Below are 20,645 nucleotides of genomic sequence, written 5' to 3'. Positions count from 1 at the left end.
ATTAGCACATTTGGGAGTGGTGGCAGCGGACCAGATCTAAGCTGGTAGTTAAGCTTAGAAGTTTTCATGCAGGCCCCCACATTTGTACCCTAAAGTTCGGAGTGGGGAAGCAGCCTTGACAGTCTCTGTGTCAGGGCTGGCTCCAGGGTTTTTGCCGCCCCAAGCGGCGGGGGGAAAAAAAAAAAGCCGTGATCGGCTGTAGCTCCACCGCACCGCTTTCTTCTTTGTCGGCACTTCGGCGGCAGGTCCTTCCCTCCGAGAGGGACTGAGGGACCCGCTGCCGAATTGCCGCCGAAGAGCCCGACGTGCCACCCCTTCCCCTTAGCCGCCCCAAGCACCTGCTTCCTCAGCTGGTTCCTGGAGCTGGTGCTGCTCTGTGTCTGTTTCCTCTGCAAACGAGTATCCTAGGTACCTGTCGGTGTGTAAGAAAAACAACAGGCGCAGGGGGGTGACTCTGATGGTTCTGGGTTATAATGAACAGGCGGCTGGTGAGACATCATGGTTGAGATTTTTCTCTCTCCTACCCCCTTGTCCTCCTTCCTCTCCCCCTCCACGTCTGTCTCACCACGTGGAAGAACACTGGCTGTCACAGTTGCAGGTGGGATCTGTAATGGCCCTTTTTTCTCCTGCCAGGTGCCTACCTGGTCCCATACCTGGTGCTGCTCATCATCATCGGGCTCCCTCTCTTCTTCCTGGAGCTGGCCGTGGGTCAGAGAATCCGCCGGGGCAGCATCGGCGTGTGGAATTACATCTGCCCCCGCCTGGGGGGCATTGGATATGCCAGCTGTCTCGTGAGTGCTCAGATGAGTTTCACCCGGTGCCAAGTGTGGTTGTGGGAGGGGAGGAGGGTTGATCTCTTTGTCCAGTCACAGGGAGGGCATTGCAGGCCACAAACAGCTGGGTTCCTAGCTACGGTAACTGGAGCAATAGCAAAACAGACTTCCAGCTGCCACGGCAGCATCCTTAGTCATCATGGAGCCTGGGAAGAGGTACTTGTCTGAGGATGTTGAGATGTAAAACCAGGGTTGTATCCACTTGTGGTCATCAAAATCCCATAGCACTTATTGCAAGAGTCAGGGTGTTATCCCCAATGTCCTGGTCAGACGCCAGTGTGGGCCACTACATAGCTAGCGGATATAGTATTCTTCACCTTTGTTGGGCAGTTAGGAGTGCTGTTAAACAGCTGCCATGTCCCACCCCAGAGGTGGCTGCAGTTTGGTAGCAGGGGAGGTAATTCCTATACATAGAAATTCAAGTGCATTGTCATTTGCCTAATCAGTCTAGTGAGTGATGGGGTGCAATGCTCCACCTCAGTCTGAGGTCAACATGGCAGTCTCACCTGGGCTCAACATGGCAGTCTCACCTGAGCTCAATATGGCAGTCTCACCTGGGCTTCTAAGAGGAAAAGTTCAGCACAAACAGGATGTGCTAGCCGGGGGCTGGACATCTGCTGAGAGCTACTGAGTGCCCTCAATGGAGCCTATGGACATTAGGAGATGCTCAGCACCTCACAGAATCAGTCCCTTGGATAGTCTCTGAATGGATAGAGATTCTCACCTTAGTTCCAGGGCATGATGGGGGTGAGGGGGTTCATCCTGGATTGCCCTAGAAGAGATAGTCCCTTGCAGGTGAGCTCCGAGCATTTGGTTATGGTGCATTGCTGCAGGTTCAATTGTAAAGTAGTAATAAATGGCTCCCATTCTAGCCTCATTATCTCCTGGCTCCAGGTTTTCCCAGAGCACACAGCACTACCATCACTAGCAATTCCCCGTGGGTTTTGCAGGAGTTTGAGATCAGAGTGTGATGTCCATTACACCAGTATAGACTGTGTTAATCCAGGCACAGCCTCAGACATGCAACCCAGAGCTGTTGGTTTCTTCCTTAACTTTTCATTTCTTAGCTTTGGCTACTACGTATCGAAAGCAACTTCACTGAAAAACACGTGTGACAGCTGCCACCTTGGTCAACACCAGAGATTGAACCGGGAGCTGAAAACATGAGTCTTTACATCATGAGCTAAAAAGCCAGCCTCTCAAATTAGGGCTGTATCAGACTCATGTCCCCTGCGGATCAGGTGCAGAGGACGACACCCACAACACATCCTGATCAGTGGGTTACACAGGCAATTCAGAATTCAGTTTGGAATGTAATCACAGCCGAGCGACTCATTCATGATGAATCTTTCATTCAGCCAATGTCACCTTTGCTTCCAGCTTGCGAGCAGACAGCAAAGTGATCGCACCGATTTAGATAAAATTCTCTGCTAATTTCTTCTCTGAATAAAGCTCAGACTGAGGATAATGCAGCAAGAATTTTCACCAAGGATTGCTGTGTGTCTGTTAGTTACATGGGTTGGGTGGTGTTGGGCCTGTTCCCTGCTTGGATCACATATTGTAGCATACAGAAAATAAGGTAGTGTCCCTTTAAACGGTTGCCAACCGGCTAGTGACACTCACTGTGTTCTGTGTCTTAGAACGTGCCAGAAAGAAGCAGCAATGTGTCTGTGATTAGGCCCGTCCTATCTGTGTATAGTTAGTAACACAGTTATTTGGGACCCAGCTGTGCCTGTGTGGTTTCTCCACGTTGTTTCTGTTGCGTAAAGAGCAAAAGACAACAACACGTATTTAATAAGCTTGCGCAGCACAAACTGCAAACGCTTCGGGGAAGATGCAATGAACAGATTATCTAGCCAGAAGGGACCACTGTAATCATCTGGTCTGACCGCCTGCATAATACAGGCCATCGGACTTCCCGGAATTCATTCCTGTTTGAATTTGAGCAGATCTTTTAGAAAAACATCCAATCCCGATTCCAAAATGGCCAGGGCTGGAGAACTCACCACAGTTCTTGGCCAGTTGTTCCAGTCATTAATTCCCCTAACTGTTAAAAACGTGCACCTTGTTTCTAGTCTGAATTGGTCTTGCTTCAGCTCCCAGCCAGTGGACCATGTTAGACCTTGGATTGAAGAACGAGATTGAAGAATTGGAATTCAAACTTAAAATTTGCTTTTTCTGAAGGTCCATCGTAGTAAAGCTCCGGGTCTCTCATGGTCATTGGAAGTGAACATTCTAATGGCCTGATCCATTGGCCCATTGCAGTCAATGGGAGTTTTTCCATTCACATCACCAGACTTTGGGATCAGGCCCAGATTACCACGTCTCATCACCCCAGCTGCCTTGTTGTCCCAGAGTTTCCTGGTCAGCGTCAGGTCTGTATAAGGGATGCACCGTGCGGGATCTAAACACTATGTTATTTTCCCTCCCCTAGGTCTGCTTCTTTGTCGGTCTTTATTATAATGTGATCATCGGCTGGAGCATCTTTTACTTCTTTAAATCCTTCCAGTATCCGCTCCCCTGGAGCGAGTGCCCCATCGTTAAAAATGGCACAGTGGCTGGTGAGTAATTTTGTTGTCTCTCCAGCTCAGCAGGTGCTGGGAGACAGGACGTGGACAAGAGCTGTTAGGGTTGCAAATGGTTCCAGCTGCTGGGACAAGGCATTGGATCTGGGGAGTTGCTTCCGGGGTTGTGGGTAGTTTCCATTGCTGATAGTTGTCACTGGATGGGGATGCTCGTGGTTAGGGGATGCTGGGATGTGGCAGCGCATGGGACACTTGCTGTCTCTTTGTGGGTATTTCCCCACTGGTGGGACATGGCGTTGTGTTGGGACATGTTTGCCTGGTTGCGCTAAGGAGACAGCCACTGTGGCATGCCTGCTATCGGGATTGCAGATGGATTTGGCAGCTGGTAATTGCATTCGGAGTGCTCATCTAGCTGGTTCCTGAGAGCCCAATACAGAGCGTGTTTAGTAACATCTGAACATCTCCCTGGTATACTTGGGAATATTTTATGGCAGGTGTAAATTGCATCACTTATTTAACATCTTATTTTCATTTGTTCGCATCTTTCTATCCCCTCTTTGCTATTAAAAATCAACCAAGCTCCAATCCCCCAAGTGCTGTACAGACATTTGTAAATGACGGCTGGCCGCCCTGGGACTTAGGCGGGTCCTTAATGACATGTTACCCTCAAGGGAGGGGGGTGCTTTCCAGCAACCCAACCTCTCCTGGCCCGTGTTTGTTTCAGTTGTGGAGGCAGAATGTGAGAAGAGCTCCGCTACCACCTACTTCTGGTACCGGGAGGCTCTGGAGATTTCCAGCTCCATCTCAGAGGGCGGAGGGCTCAACTGGAAGATGACCCTGTGCCTGCTGACGGCCTGGAGCGTCGTGGGATTGGCCGTGATCAAAGGAATTCAGTCTTCAGGGAAGGTGAGGGTCAGCAAGGGCCAGAGCCACAAGCCTTGTTTCCTGCGAGTGGCTGAAGTGATGTTACGTGCACCAAGGATAATAGGAGTAAATGCAACCAGTGCTGGGGAGTGTCTACAAAAGAGCAGCTGGGTAGTAGTGTAGCTATGGAGTGTCTGAGAAGGTAGGAATGTCTGCAGCTGCTTGTGCCTGGAGGTAGGAGGTTTCTACAGCTGGTGAGTTTATTCCTGCTAGGAATGTGGCCCTGCTGATGTAACCATCATGACTGACCTCTGCAGATACCCCTGGTGTGTGATAGGGTATTAACTTCTGCCACCATGTTGAGATCTCAGCCTGTAGGTCCCCTAATGGAAATGAGCTGGTGTTCTGAGGTTCTGGCTATCTGCAGCTCCCCACTGACCAGCTGTGAAAAAGGCTGACGCTATTTAAGCTAAAGGACCATGCTGGCCCAGGAAGAAATGGGGATTAACTGGTCAGGAATAAATCTAGGCTGTTGATTAGAATTAGAACCATCAGAGCAGTGAGGTTTCGGAACAGGCTTCCAATAGGAGTAGTGGGGCAAACACTTATGAATGGGGTTGCCTGCGATAGCAGGGGACTGGAATGGATGCCCTGCGAGGTCCCTTCCTGTCCCGTGTCCCTATGACTTCAGGGGGGCATGTACATGTTCTGCACCTGTGACAATTAGGCCAGGCACCTGGCTATGACACATTGGGCACCCATGTGTGATGATTTGGGCCCAGAGCGAGGTTTGACCTTTTGCGCTAGTTGCCCTTGGCAGTGCTGAGGAATCTCTGCTCCGAGGAAGCTGCCACAACGCCCAGCCTGTCTTGCTGGGTTGGCAGGCGGCACCGATGGGAATTGGTAGGCACCAGACCCAACCAGGGCTCGATCAGAGGCTTGGGGAGAAGGCTGCAATGAACATTTCGATGATGTTCACATTTGGCGCTATGAAAAAGGCTGTGTCTCATCACGGAACAAGGCGAGGGAGTTCTGAAGGGTAAAATCCCAGCTGAGATGCCGGAACACTGTGTGTCCCCGTAACTCTGCTGTAGAGCATCAGGGCAATGAGTCCCCAGGCTGCCATCCCAGCAATACAAAGAGGCACCCGATGCTCTGCACCAAGCAGAGAACAAAAGTGGAGCATTAACAGCCAAACTTCCCTGCTCAGATTAAGTGTGACACACTGGACTCTGTTAATGCATGCTCACCTGAGCACTAGAAATAGGCCCAGGTTACACGGGTAGTCAGCATTAGCCGCCCAGGGCCCCCTCATGCCAATCAAGTATGCGTTGCATCCCCACTCTTCCCTAGTGGCTGGGTCATAAGGAGGATAACAGCCTACTACTGCTACAACCAAATGGAGGCTGTTCCAGTGGTAAAGGTCAGTGCTAAAGGTGGTAGGTTCAAATCTTTTTGAGAGACTGTACTGGGGGCTTTTTACACCATGCTACAGTATAAAGGGGATAGGTTCAGGCTATGGAGGGCAGCATCCCTAGCAGCACAGCGCCTCCTTGTGCCATGGCAGATAGAACTGGCATTTAGGTATTGAAGGGCAACAATCCCAGCAGCACAATGCGCCTTAATGCTGCAACATGTTTCATGCTGATTTATAGAGGCTCAATGCTTCTCTTTCAGAGTAGCATTCTCTCCCCCTCCTGCTCCTTTTCTGTCGGGGGATTGTGTGCAGAAGGGAACGGAGGATGGGCCCTGCCTGAGTGTCAGTGTGGGAGGCGGTAGCTGTGCACAGGTCCTTGTCACGTTGGGTCTCCTCTCTCCTAGGTGATGTACTTCAGCTCCCTCTTCCCCTATGTGGTGCTCCTTTGCTTCCTGGTGCGGGGGCTGCTCCTGAGAGGGGCGATAGATGGGATCCTGCACATGTTCACTCCTAAGGTAAGTGACCAGCGCTCGCTGTACAGCCCCTCTGCCTGATCAGAGAGGGACAGGGCCATTTCGCAAGGCTGCTTGCCCTGCTGATTTCATGATGAGTTTGGGTGGGAGATAGAGGCAGAGGTCCATGATCACGACACAGGCTCCCATTCCTTCTGGCTTGCTCCTTCATTTCCCTGGAGGGAGCAGGCTGCTTCCTATATCAACCATAGGCAGGTGCACACACATACACAAAATTACACCTACCTACATACAACTACACACATGCAATGAGCCCTGTGCACACACCCAGTCCCATTTACACATATCATTGGTTCACACTAGGAAACAGATTGACACACACACACACACACACACACACACACAGATGCATGCAATGCAGCTGCACACAGCCTTACACAACCCTATATGCACATACAATCAGTGCTACACACGCCCCCTACAGGAAATCAGGGTGCCTAAACCCAGTGCCACTGAAACAGTCAGGACCCCAAGACCACACCTAACTTACAAAAGTGGGGCAGTCTGTATCTTTAATGTAGGGGTGCAGCTAAAGGAAACTACAGCTCCCAGCATGCAATGTTTGGGGGGGCAGGTCTCTTAGCTCAAGGTGGGGCATTGCTGGTTGGCACCTGCAGTCTCTGTGCTTGTCGACATGGGCTACATTTTAAAACTTCATGGGGCTGCCTCTATGACAGATGCTGACTGGCAGACAAACCTCCACAGTTACAAACTTAGGCAGCCATCAGTGTTACGTATCAAGTAATTAACTAGCTAATTAATTAATGAATCTGAGATGTAGATGAATCAGCTCATCCCACAAAGCTGTTGCAAGATATTAATGATGATAGTTTGATGAGAGATACCCAGACACTTCAGTCCTACAGCTCTGGCTTTTATAATAAAGGGGAAGCTGAGATGGGGGGGAGAATTTAAAACAAACTAGGCTAATCACACAGGCATTAGCTCTCAATTAATGTTAATGTGTAGGGCACTCCTAAGGTACTCAGGCACCACGGGGAGACGTGTGCTGGAAATAGCTAGAGAGAGCTGGCTCTGTGCAGCCTCCGGCTGCTTTGCATATATGAACACGCCGCAATTCAGCATCCAGCTCCCGCTCCACGCAGTGCGGGGTCCTGCAGCACTCCAGGTCCCGTGGCAGCAAACAGCATAGTCAGCAAGGGATAAGTCAGCAGCCAGTGGTCCTGATGGGAAGATTGGAGCTCGCTGCAGAATGCAAGGAAAGTGGGTGCCTGGGTGGAACTATATAGTAGTGGGGAGGGCAGGTATTAAAGACAGGGAGCTCATGGAGAGGACGGTTTAGTGGATGGGGGATCTGAGTGAATGTCCGGAAACTTGGGCGCTCTTCTCAGCTCTGCTGACTCAGTGTGTGACCCTGGGCCAGTCACTTCCCCATCTCTGAAAAGAAGCTAACCACACTTGCTTTGAAGGGTCTTTGATATCCATGAAAAGCACTTTGGTCTCGTGGTTGGAGCACAGACATGCTCAGGCATCAAGCAGGCTGGGTTCTTATTCCCAGCTCGGTCACTGTATGACAATTCCCCCTTCTCAGTGCCTCAGTTTCCCCATCTGTAAATTAGAGATGGTGACACCTAACTCTTAGAGAACTGTGAATGGAATAGGCTACGTAAGCACAATGGGCTCACTACCCTCATTAGAGGGGGTGTTTGTTTGGGAGGGAATTATATTCTTTGCTTCTCCAAATCCATATGCATATGTGAAAATCCTGATCAAGTGTAGTCCAAGGTGCAGTGGGCATGAGCCCATGGCCCCGGCTAGCACATGGAGCCCAAGGTTCTACATATTGAGCCTCCACCCACCCATTACCACAAGGGACGTCACTGGCTTGCTGCCAGTGATGGGTGTGCTGGGTTTCCCTGGACCCGACAGGCTGAGTGAACAGGGAGATGGGGCATCTCACCAGGCTCCTCCCACTTTCTCTCCCCTCCCAGCTTGACAAGATGCTGGACCCCCAGGTGTGGCGAGAGGCGGCCACTCAGGTCTTCTTCGCCCTGGGCCTGGGCTTTGGAGGTGTCATCGCTTTCTCCAGCTACAACAAGCAGGACAATAACTGCCACTTCGACGCCACCCTCGTCTCCTTCATCAACTTCTTCACCTCCGTGTTGGCCACCCTGGTGGTCTTCGCCGTGCTGGGGTTCAAGGCCAACATCATGAATGAAAAATGTGTGGTGGAGTACGTGTGGATTCCTCTCACTTCCCAGGGCCCTTCTCCTGGCCTTGGTCTCCCGCCCAGAGGGTGAACCCACACAAATGGGGATGCATATTCAGTATCTTCTGGGCCCAGATCCTCAAAGATTGATTTCAATGGGAGTTAGGTGCCTAAATGCCGTTGAGGATCTGGGCCCTATTCTTTTAGTGCATGCATTCAAAGCTCATGCTTTTAGGTCCAGGAGCTCCCAGTTCAGTCTCCATTCATGACCCAACGGAGATGAAAAGATTTTACAGGGATAAATGAAACCATAATACCTGGTTGGTGCAGCTGATCTCAGCAGCTATACTGGGCCTGAATGGGAGGTCTCCATGTCTAGGGTATTGCTGGTGACTCACTGCAGGGTGCTCTTTCTCTCTGAGTCATAAACTAAGTACCCAATTCCCATCAGCTTCTAATGAGACCTTACATCCCTTTGGAAATCCAAGCTTAAAGCTGAGGTATTGGCCTGACTGTCCTGGGCAAATCCAACTTGGCTAATTACATTCTAAATTCCTCCTCCAATTTCAGCTGGAGACGGGATTCTCTTTTACTTCCTGTCCTCACCTGGTGCGTAGCTATGTGATGTTAAAGAGCTGCTGCGCTCTACCGCAGAAGTGGCTGTGTTTCAGCGCTGGGTGAAGTGAGCTCTATACCGAGTTTCTAAAAAGAGCACAGTGCTTTTGGATCTCTGGACGAGTGGCACTACCTACGTCGAAGTTATAAACCTGAGGGGCAAGCGTTGGAGCAGTGCTGGCGTCAGGGGACTGCTGCACAGACTGGTCTGACGCTTGCTGATCCCAGAGAGATCACGGTCTAGAGTTGGTAGCCAAGGCAGCTTTTCTCCTTGTACTCACAGCGAGTGCTGCAGAGATGGAGGCTAATGCTGGATGCAGGAGGAGAGAGAATGTACAACCCTCAGTGCTTTTGATGGCAGGGTTGCCTCCCGGTGCACCTATGTTGCGGGAGAATGTTGCTGATGATGCCCCGCCTTGCTCCCATTGTCCTGCCTCCACACGCAGTGCCCTGCCTGGCCCATAGGGGGTGATCACATCCCACCTCGTCTCCATTGCAGGGTGGGGGCTCCATGGGTGACTCTGGCTTTGCTCCCCATAGGAACACTGAGAAGATCCTGGGCTACCTGAACACCCACGTCCTGAGCCATGACCTCATCCCGCCCCACGTGAACTTCTCCCATCTCACGGCCAAGGACTACAGCGAGATGTACCAAGTGATCATGACGGTGAAGGAGGATCACTTCAAGGAGCTGGGCTTGGACCCCTGCCTGCTAGAGGATGAGCTCAACAAGGTGCTTGGGGACGATCCTTTGCATTCGCTTCAGAGCTAGGGGTAGCTCAGGGGCAGGGGGTGGGATTTGGGTGTAGGTGTAGCTGTTGGGCTTGCAGATGCATGTGTGTTTTTATGCACATGTCCCCAGTGTATTTCTCTCCCGAGTCTGACACAGCTGTCCCTCTTCTCCCCCCATGCAGTCAGTGCAGGGAACCGGCCTGGCCTTCATTGCCTTCACTGAAGCCATGACCCACTTCCCAGCTTCTCCTTTCTGGTCCGTGATGTTCTTCCTGATGCTGATAAACCTGGGGCTGGGCAGCATGATTGGGACCATGGCGGGTATCACTACCCCTATCATTGACACCTTCAAGGTGCGGAAGGAAGTTTTCACAGGTGAGGTTCTTTCTGGCTGCACTGCCTTGGGGGCAGGGGGTTCTCCATTTCCTTGGGGTGGGCACGGTGACTCGAGCAGGTGGATTGGAGACTGCAGCGTCAGCTGGTTTGTGAGGCCCAGTCAGATCTCATCTCCACCAGCAGGGCTGAAGCTTAGGATGTCCCAGGAGCGTGCACAGATACCTCATCTCTCTGCCTGCATTATAGGAAGGGCCCAAGGTTAGCAGGACCAGGGGAGCAGAGCTTGCTCCCGGAGGGATTTCTGAGCAAAACCTGGATGAGGAAGGGGCTGAATGTGGGAGGGAGGTGGGGGGAGGAATGGAACTCTGGATCTAGTGAGGCCCAGAGTTACCTAGGCACTGGATTGGCTGTTGAGTTGCTGGGAGCGGGTTGGAAAGGTGACGACGTTTGGAGGTGGGAAGAACCCTGCTTCCTTCTGCTCTTGGGAGTGCCAGGCTATGGATCCATGACTGCAAATAACATTGAAGCAACAAATGTCATAAGTAGAGATGGACCAGAACCGAAACTCCAGACCCAAAACTTTGGAGGTGTTTCAGATCCAGATCTGCACCTTTAGTGGCCTCAGCATTTCGGTGTTTTGGACACACACAGTGTGCCTTCTCCACTGCCATTCATGTTCATCGCTAGTTCTCCTCAATGCATTTAATGATTTAATATTAACACAGCACCTGCTGTCCCTAGCAATCCCAAAGCAGAGGGAGATGAATTGTGCAGGAGGGCACTAGACTGGGCCTCAGGAGACCTGGGTTCTATTCCTGGCTCTGCCACTGACTAGCTCTTGACAGTTGGCAAGTCATGTTGTTGCTCTGTGCCTCAGTTTCCCTTCCTCCCATTGTCTTTTAGAACTTCTTCACGGCAGGGCTATCTCACAATATGTATGTGTGGTGCCTCGCACAATGGGACCTTGACCATGGCTGGGGCTCCTACTTGCTGCTGTAATGCAAATCATAATAATAATAAACTTCCTATTTTTCTGAGAACCACTGACCCATCCTTCCTCCGCCTGCAACTGATTGCAATGGGACTGGTCCCAGAGCTGAAAGTTAAGCACGTGCATAAGACTTTGCAGGATCAGGGCCCAGGTGACAAAAGAGGCAAACAGTGGGAGGACAAGGCAACAGTAGAGACCGGTGCATTAGCCTAGGTTTGTAGCCACAGCGGTCTCAGCAGGTTGCTAGACTCACTGATGCTCAGAAATGCTTCTTGTTGTCATTATTTACTATTCCATCAGCAGATTTGAGGATGTATTAATTTAGGCTGGGGGAGTTATTAGAACCCCATTCTTCCCCCTCCCTGAGTTCTGCGTTCCCCTGGAGGAGTATGCTGACTGTGACCATGTGCTCTTTGCAGTTGGCTGTTGCATCGTCGCCTTCCTGATAGGTTTGATCTTCGTGCAGCACTCGGGGAATTACTTCGTCACCATGTTTGATGATTACTCTGCCACGCTGCCGCTCACAGTTGTGGTGATCCTGGAGAACATTGCTGTGGCCTGGATTTATGGCACCAAGAAGTAAGAACTCACGCAATGGCAATAATGACACCTCTGCTGCCTCTATTAGCCTGGCTGGATTCCTAAGCTTTCTCCTTTAATCTCTTGCTCCAAATATGTAACGGTACAGGGGTTAGTGCCAAGCCACCTTTCTCTGTCCCAAGGTGGCACCTCAAGGTTCGGAGCAACGATAGGCAAAGCTTGAGGCAGGGATCAACAGTTTTCCCCCCTCTCTAATCCCAGGGCTAGGACCAGAGCATGGGCCAGTCCTGAAGGCATTTGTAGAGGTCCCATCAAGGAGTTCTAACCCTGGAGGGGTCGACAGATAGTCATGAGCTCACAGGGCCAGATTCTCCCTGGTCCTGCAATTGGTGAAGTCATCTTCACCCATGCAAAAGTAGTACAGATCAGAACAGTCGTGTATTGCACCCACTGTGGTTTGGTATACAATACCACATAAGGCACAGGGCGACTGAGAATCTGGCCCATTGGCCAGAAAGGGGCCATTATGATCGTGGACTCTGTCCTCCTGCATATAAGGCAAGCCATAGCACTTCACCCGGATATAAAGAGGGGATCTAGAACTTGGTCTAAGTGTACAGCCGGCTAAAATATAATTTGGAAAACGTAACCCCATCCTGGAACCAAACTGTCTCTGAAATGTTTGGTTCCACTTGTCTTCATTGCTTTTCATTTCCCTTCACTTGAGGATTCGAGAGGGGTCCGGAATCAGGAATGCTGCAGTCCCAAGGTAGCTGTTCCTGGGAGCATCTGGGGGCTCCTGGAGTCCCTCATGTGGACTTTTCCCAGGCCAGCTCTGTAGCTTCAAGAGCTTCAAAAAGCTAAGAGAAGCTTTTGGATCCTTCTCTGGATCTAAGCTGACCTCTGACTGTTTCTAGGGTCACCCAATGCTTAGTTCACTGAGGCGGTTCCTGGGTAGGAGTTTTCCATCTGAAGTGGTGAGAAAGGAGAAGGCAGGACTCTTGTGCTCCATCCATTTGGATTTCCTCTCCTTTCTCTCCAGGTTCATGCAGGAACTGACAGAAATGCTGGGCTTCCGGCCGTACATCTTCTACTTCTACACCTGGAAGTACGTCTCTCCCCTCTGCATGGCTGTGCTAATGACAGCCAGCATCATCCAGCTGGGAGTCAACCCACCGGGCTACAGCGCTTGGATCAGAGAGGAGGTGAGTACAGGAATACCAGCTTTTAGTGAGTCCTCTCCTCCACAGTTCCAACCCTGAGGCCCTTACTCAGTTTTTACTCGGTCCTTACCTTCCTCATGGGAAGTCTGCCTGCGTAATGCCTGGGTAAACACTGAGTGAAGGTTTGGTTCCAGGTTAGCAGCTGGGAATTCTCTGCTTCCACAGTGTTTGGTAATTGACTTCCTGTCCACCTCCACCTCCATCCCTGAAGCTCCAAACTGCCCTTTCCTTCTTATATAGACCACACAGTTGGCGGGAGACGATGGGTGAGGGACAACCAGACTCTGGGAAAGTTTTCCTTCGTGATAAGCACACCTATAGTAGATGGATCTCTCTGTATCCCCTTCCCTCAGACATCAGGTGAATCGGCAGAGAGCTAGACAGTGGCCTCCTGCCTCCCTTTATTAAGTTCCCCTATACACCATGTCCTGGTCCTCTCTAGGACCTGGAGGACCAAGACCACAATGACCTTGACTTTACTCCACAGTGATAACCTCCTGTCATCTGCCCATGTGCCTTCATGGAGGTGTAGACACTCACGTCCACTGTAATGAAGCTACCTCTTTCTCTTCCAGGCTACAGAGAAGTTTCTCTATTACCCAATGTGGGCTATGGCCATCCTCATCTGCCTCATCATCCTGGCCACCCTCCCACTGCCCGTGGTCTTCATCCTCCGTCAGTTCCACCTGGTGTCCGATGGCTCCAACGCCCTCTCTGTCACCTACAAGAAGGGCCGGATGATGAAGGACATCTCCAACCTGGAGGACAATGATGAGACTCGCTTCATTTTGAGCAAAGTGCCCAGCGAGACCCCGTCCCCGATGCCCATGCACCGTTCCTACCTGGGCCCGGGAAATGCTTCCCCAATGGAGATGAGCAGTGCACCCAACGGACGCTATGGAAGTGGGTACCACTTGGCCAGCACCCCTGAATCTGAACTGTGATGGCCACCCACCAGCCCTCACCCCACCCCGCCACCCCCAGCACCTAGGAGCGGAGGCAACTGGGGAATGGATCCTGTCCATTTGTGGAACAAAAAGGGGAAAAAAAGAAGAAACCCTTCCTAGAATGTTAGCAAGTAAGCAGCCATTTCCCAGGCAAGGTCGGGAAGAAGGGATCATGGGAGGGTCCTGGATTTCCCTCTCAGCAATTCCAATCAGGCAGGATCCCTTGTCAGCTGCCCTTGTGAAAAAAAAAAAAAAACAAGAAGACACTGCAATAAATTTGATGGGTGTGTTTCCAGAGAGAGAAAATTGGAGACCAAGCCAAGCATCTCTTGGTTTCCAAGCATCGAGAGTACAGAGAAGGGATACAAAATAAGGTGACAGCCAAAGACGTTTCCTCTTATAACCTGGAGTTCTTCCCCTTCCTCTTGGTTTTCCCCTAGTTAGGAGAAGAGATGGCTCTTATTCCATTGATCACATTTGACCACCCATGTTCATAGCCCGATGGACAGCCATCACCTGATGGGGTGGTGGTCGTGGCACCTCCTTTGGGTTTGTAGCTCTGGAGACACTCAGAGCTCAGCTTTAGTGGACATTTTTCACCCAGCGGAGACGCATCTTGAGTGGACAACACTTTACAGTGAGCGCCAGCAACTAGCTGACCCTTTGGTATCTGTTGTGTTACTACGGATGTTGGTTCAACACACATGGGGAATATGTCCATGAGTCATGTCAGGGTGGGGTGGGATCTCATTCTAAACTGAGCTGCAGTGAGCACACCCACTTATTATACAGTGTTACTCCATCCAAAGTGGCACAGGACCTCCGGTGCAACCATGATTTCAGGTGTGTGAGCATGTGCCATGTCCACAGGCCAGAATTTGAGCAGGGTGACGCTGGTGTAGATCAGGAGTGACCCCTGAAGTCGTTCCTGATTTGCAATTGGGTAACTGTGAGCAAGCTCCAGCCCCAGGATTTTCATTTTCAATGCACTGTGTGAAAGAAGCCCCCTGGACTGGTGAATGATAGACCCTAGCCCTCCTAGATACAGAGATGAGTAGAGAGAAGCTGGGGGTATTGGATTCTAATTACAATCTTGGATTAGCTTTTGTAGGAAATAGAGTCCCATGATCTAAATTCTGTCCTTATTTAGAGTGGTGTCATCTGGGTGTAATGGAAGCTGACTGTGTGTGTTTCTTCCTGTTCACTAGCCTCATGCATCTAAAAGCAAGGGTCCAAATTCCTCCCTGGTGTATCTTCGTAGACGTCAGCCTTACAGCAGGGGTGTAGTTGGCTCAGAGGCTCCATGCCGAGTTTGCAGTGGTATGGAAACGTAGGTTGCAGTGTGCACTGTGTGTTACGGAGTCTCCTGTACATTAGTGTGAGGTCTTGGCATGTCTGGTGGCGACCCAGACCCATGTCTGTCACACCCATCCATGAGATTTAGGGTTTGGGTGGGGGAAATAATTGTGGGTCTCTCCCATCCATTTAAGTACACTTTTTTTAACCTGCCCTTTCTTACTCCTGTTGTAAGTTGCCAGCTCGATGGTATTTCATGCCAACGCATAGGCCAGGCTGATCTCCCCTTGTCCTTGCAAAGACTGGGAGACCTTCTCCCCTCTCATCCTTTGCTTTCCCCTCTGCTGAGAGTCCATCCCCTCTTGAGGAAACATGGAAAGACTGAAGGACGGGTGAAAAGCCCTGGAACTTTTTGCTGCTTCGTTCGTTTCCATTAGCACCGTTTCTGCCCATAGGTCCATCTCTTCTGAGGCTTCCCTCATGCAACCTGTGAGCCTTTAAATAATAACCATTGACCCTTCTATTGCACCTGCCATCCAAGGGTCTGGAAGCACTTTATGGACATTAATTGAGCCCCGCAGTAGCCATTTTACAGGCGGGGAAACTGAGGCACCGACTGGGCCATGGTTACAGTGTGAAGCAGTGGCACTGCTGGGAATCGAACCCCTAACACCCAATTCCCTATCCCTGCACTAAAAATCAGTTCTCCCCTAAGCCACCCATGGTGCTTTTCCAAGCTAAGGTCACATGACTCAGCAACCACAGGCAAGGGGTACATCTCCCTTGCAATCTTCTGAGTCAGAAACAATGTGTCCATAATGTTGTGTTCGTGCACCACTGTGGCATTCAGTTAGGGTGACTTATGTACCATAGGTCAGAACGGCGTGTAGCTGTAGAGACAACTAGCAAATGGGTATACGATGAAGTAGAACATCCCCCTCCTTTGTTTTGTGCTCCCAACCCTTCTCTAATATATTGGGGTCATATTCAAGCTTAAGTGGGTACGGCTCCAATTGCTTTCAGTGGAAGCTCCACCTGCTCACATCAGAGCTGAATGAGGGCTGCACAGAATGCCAAACGGGCCTGATTCTGATCTGACAGTGGTTTTATCCTGGTGTAACTCCATTGAGCCAGTGGAGACACTCCTGATCTGCACTGGTATAGATGAGATCAGAAATGGGTCCAACGAGCCAAATCCATGCTGGTGTAAAGTAGTGTAGCTCCACTGATTTCACAGTCATTATTCCAGTTTACACCAGCTGGAGATCTTGCCCCAGGGGGGTAAGTTACACTGGCTTTGCATGCTCACTGGCCTCCCTCCCATCCCTCCACCCCCATTCAAAGCAAGCTTCTGCTGCCTTTGGGTTAGGGTGTTAGCCTATGGCGTGGGAGACAGACCTTCATTCCTTGCACTGCCACAGACATCTTGTGGGACCTTGAGCAAGTCCCTCAGGCCCCAATCCTGGAAGGTATTTGGGCCCCTAACTCCCATTGCAATCAACAGAAATACCTTTCAGGATCTGGCCTTTGTCTCCCTGTGCCTCAGTTCTCCAGCTGTGACAGCACTGCTCTACCTCGCAGGGGGTTGAGGATAAACACACTAAAAAAAGATTGCGTGAGATGCAAATCAGACCCACCCCCACCCGTTTACACTCAAACACCATTTCACTTCTGCTCAGTAGGACCCACTGGGTTCCCACAAGCCACTAAGGTTTGTGTCACTTTCTCTGGCTTTTGTACCATCACCGTGAAGACTCTTTCTCTCGATTCACCTTGTTTTCCTGGGCGATGCATTAGGAGTCACCGTGTGGGTCCTGCTACCCTTCGGAGCAGAGTGAAAGTGATGGATGTGCCCTGTGCAGAGTTGAGCTCTTTGCATCTGAGGCTGGTTTTGCCTAGCTGGTGCACTTGCTTCCAGATGGGGATGGAGCAGCTGCAGGATGGCCCTGGAAGGATCCAGTTCCGTGTCCATTAGCTGCTCGATAGATGCCAGCATCCCTAAGATATTTCCACTTCAGATGAGAGAGAATTTAAACCCAAGTGGGAATCAGAAGGGTTAGGAATTGGCTCTTTTCCAAACTTCATGGGAGAGAAACAGAGCCAGGTCCCCTGCTGGTGGAAATCTCATTTTGACTTCAGTGATTTGCACCAGCTGTATCCGGGACCTCCTTTTTTTTTTCTGCTCTCATTTACGTTGGCATCTCTTCCCGGATTTCCATAGCGTTACCCCTGACTTGCACTGAGGGAAGACTCAGGCCTGGCATTTGAATCGCTCAGCTGAGCAGTACCTCAGCCTGGAATTGCAAACCTGTCATCTGACCCCACTCCGCAGGACCAGTAGAGCCGCAGACAGGACAGAAGTGCAGGGGAGAGCAGGGTGTCAATGGCATCAGAGCCGAGTCCGTTCTGCTTGCAACTCGTAGTCCCTGTCCCTGGGGAGCTTTGTAGAGGGCTTCTGCTGGGACAGCTGGCCATGTGCAGGCAGAATCAAAGCCACCCCTCTCCCTCTCTCCATCCCTTTGTGTCTTTCTCTCTCTCCTTCTCACAGTGCATAGGATCACAGGAATGGCCTCACCTCATCAGACCAGAGTCCACCTCCCCCAGGGCCCAGCACCAGCTGCTTTAGAGAAAGGTCCAAGGAATCACCTCGTGCTCAGTCATGGAATAATATGCCCATTGGGGGTGGGTCCTTCCAAACTCCCTCTATTACTCCCCCTCCAGGTCTTTTTGCTCCCAGTGGGCCCCAGGATCCCAAGCAGGGGATTATCAAAGGAGCACAAGCATTATACCTGGTGTAGCCTTCCTGGTCTGTGTCTGTAGAGCCACCAGGCCAGGCTATCAGCTGGTGCAAATCAGTGTCGCTCCATTGGAGTCAATGGGGCCAGATCCCCAGCTGGTGTAAATCAGTCGTAGTTCCACTGGAGTCGGTTCGCCCCCAAGCAATCCCCAGCTGATGTCAATGAGGCCAGATCCCCAACTGGTGTAAAATCACGTAGTTCCAGCCACTTCAATGAAACAATGCTGATTTATGCCAACTAGAGATCTCGCCCACCATCTCCTGAGTTAACTCTTTCGAGCCAGCAACCAATCCACTCAGTCCCCCTCCCTCTTCTTGTGGTGTGTCAGCCGTGGCGGTAGAAAGATGAAGAACAGCTCTGTCACCTATATACATATATACATAGTAATCTATAGTTTCTATTTCTATTGTATATTTACTCTGTAAATGTTGGTGTAAATTCTGTTAAATGCCGAACATATTCCAAAGTGACCCGTGGGCTATTTTCATTCTCAGTGCTGTACAGATCTATTTTCATTGTATATTTGAGATATTTATAATTTCTTATTCTAGTGTGTGATTGGCAGCTGCCCTGCCACACTGCCCACAGTGGGGAACCACAAGGGGGAACTGCCTTCGTTTCTTTTCCGTGGAAGTACAGTATTGCTTGTGGCGTTTGCTAGATATTATGTTCGGGGCGGGGTTTAAGTGTTAGGTGCTGTATGCAGTCACCGTGTGTGTGTGTGTGTGTGTTATGGTTCATAGATGCTACGTGTGTGTTATGTTAAGACTTTTCTGTAATCCAGCCACTCTTCAGTTTCTATTAACAACCAACTTTAGCCTGTTTATAGCAGCAAACGTGGCCTAGGGTACGTTCCCAGATCTTGCTCTCTCCCTGGCAGGGGAAGGGTTAAAGCTGATCAGCTGCAGGGTTTTATGGCCAATGATCAATTTCTATCACGCTCTCTCAGACATGAGGATGAGCCAATATTATGACTGCATGCACTTTTTTTTTTCTGATTGCAAAAATTTGATAGGTTGAAACCCTGTGGCGTGGGATGGGGTCAGTGAGGATTGGGGAGCAATAAGGGGTGTTCTCAGAAAGTGTCCCCACCTATCCTTGAGGGGACACTTAGCTGGCACCTGTCTGCTGAGGGGAGGCTGGTTTACTCGAGCACAGGATACAACTTCGACAAGCACAATAGCCTCTAAGGAAGAATTGACTTTCTAAGGCCTGGCCGACTTGCACAGCCTGCCTGGGAGCTGCCAGCACTGTTTGTAACTCCACTCTCACCAGCTGCCCTATCCTGCCCTGCCCAGCCCCACAGTATCTCCCGTGCTCCTCAGCAGACAGTCCTCCCCGTTTGCCCTCCAGGAAGAGACTGCCCCTTGCTCTGCTGAGCAGCCCTTTATATATGGGCTGCTCCAGCAAACCTTCTCCTGATTGGCTCTCCCAATAAACCCTTTCCTAATTGGCTGGGTTCTGCGCAGCCTCTCCAAGGATGCCTTAACCCTTCTCCTGCCCGTGTGGGGCAGCCACCCCACCACACCCCTATCTTTTTAATGAGGATGAAATACCCCCCCCCCCCAACATTTCCAACCTTGGGAGAGTGGGGAGGTCAAAATCCCAATCCTGGTTTAGTAATGGTCCAGTTCTTTACAAAACTCTAGATCTGAACTTTGGAGATGTTCAGAATCCAGATCCAGGATTTTGGGAGCTTGCGTCTGACTCTGCTAAGTGTCCCCTGAACAGACAGCTGATTTTGCCTTTTGCTGCTAAACCACTGGCAGGACCGAGTGGCAGCCCAGCCCCTCTGCAAAGTGATATTTCTATCCAGGTGGCAGTAAGTGGGGTGGGTAATGGTTTCCGGCAATACATTCCCATGCACGGTGCTTTTAGTAACATATTGTAGATCATCATTGTCTTTGTCAATACCTGTTAGTGGCTGAATAGGTGGTGTAATTCCTCTGGGAACGATACAAACTGGATGCCATTTCTGCCACTGCGAGAACAGGGTGAGCGTGTCTCCACATCTCCCCCTACTGGCCTTGTGCAGTATTACTGGGTGATGCCATCCCCCTGTGCCGTTACCTATAGAGGACCTGGTGACTCAGCATTGCACTCAGCTGATCCCACAGTCCCTACCTTGCTCGTGTTTTGCTCAGGTCGTTTAGACGGGAGCCAGATCTCACTATCTTGTGGAGTTTATTATTGTAGATGTTCTCTCTGCATCCTCTGCCTTTCATCCTGCCTAGAGGGGAATCTTCCTGGCCAGGGGTGTCCTTGCGCGAAGGAGGCAGCCGTAAGGGGCACCTCATAGGCTGATAGATTGCGAGGCCAGAAAGGCCCGTGGTGATCATCTCGTCTGAAGTCCTGTATTGCATAGAGTTACCATATCTAATAAATAAAAAAAGAGGACCCTCCACGGGCCCTGGCCCCGCCCATTTCCCCACCCTAGCCCCGCCCCAACTCCGCCCCTTCCCCACCCTAACTCTGCCCCCTCCTCCCTCCCACTCCCAGCCACGGGGAAAGGGCTGCCCCAGCGCTACCAGCTTCACGGTTTGCCGGGCACCCCCCAGACCCTGCGCCCCCGGCCGGTGCTTCCCCAGCACAGCTGGAGCCCGGGAGGGGAAGCGCCCAGCTGGGGGCGCAGGGTCTGGAGGCTGCCCAGCAAACCGTGAAGCTGGTAGCACTCGGGCTTTGGGCAGCCCCTATGCCTCCGGACCCTGCGCCCCCAGCCGGGCACTTCCCCTCCCGGGCTCCGGCGGCGCAGGGGCTGCCCAAAGCCGGTAGCGCTCGGGCAGCCCGGCTCTTAAACAGAGCCGAAGAGGAGCAGATCCTCCTGC

At 51.1% G+C, this 20,645-nt stretch overlaps 1 protein-coding gene across 2 annotated transcripts in view; it reads left to right on the top strand.

Moving 5' to 3' along the window:
• The window catches only part of SLC6A17 (solute carrier family 6 member 17), a 47,498-nt gene extending 30,976 nt beyond the window's left edge, over positions 1 to 16,522 (top strand). The window contains exons 2-11 of one of the 2 annotated variants that reach the window (XM_034767549.1): positions 634 to 791; positions 3,268 to 3,394; positions 4,083 to 4,264; positions 6,044 to 6,154; positions 8,125 to 8,366; positions 9,498 to 9,690; positions 9,872 to 10,064; positions 11,436 to 11,595; positions 12,599 to 12,761; positions 13,355 to 16,522. In XM_034767549.1, coding sequence (XP_034623440.1) covers positions 634 to 791; positions 3,268 to 3,394; positions 4,083 to 4,264; positions 6,044 to 6,154; positions 8,125 to 8,366; positions 9,498 to 9,690; positions 9,872 to 10,064; positions 11,436 to 11,595; positions 12,599 to 12,761; positions 13,355 to 13,723 — 1,898 coding nt within the window. In that variant the 3' untranslated portion in view covers positions 13,724 to 16,522. The remainder of the gene's footprint in view (positions 1 to 633; positions 792 to 3,267; positions 3,395 to 4,082; positions 4,265 to 6,043; positions 6,155 to 8,124; positions 8,367 to 9,497; positions 9,691 to 9,871; positions 10,065 to 11,435; positions 11,596 to 12,598; positions 12,762 to 13,354) is intronic. The other variant, XM_034767548.1, reaches the window with a different exon arrangement.
• Positions 16,523 to 20,645: the final 4,123 nt, after the last annotated feature.

The sequence above is a fragment of the Trachemys scripta genome, chromosome 4 (genome assembly GCF_013100865.1).
Source record: "Trachemys scripta elegans isolate TJP31775 chromosome 4, CAS_Tse_1.0, whole genome shotgun sequence".
In the NCBI taxonomy this organism is placed as follows: Eukaryota; Metazoa; Chordata; order Testudines; family Emydidae; genus Trachemys; species Trachemys scripta.
Note: the sequence above shows the minus strand (reverse complement) of the source record. Positions and strands in the feature narration are given on the sequence as shown.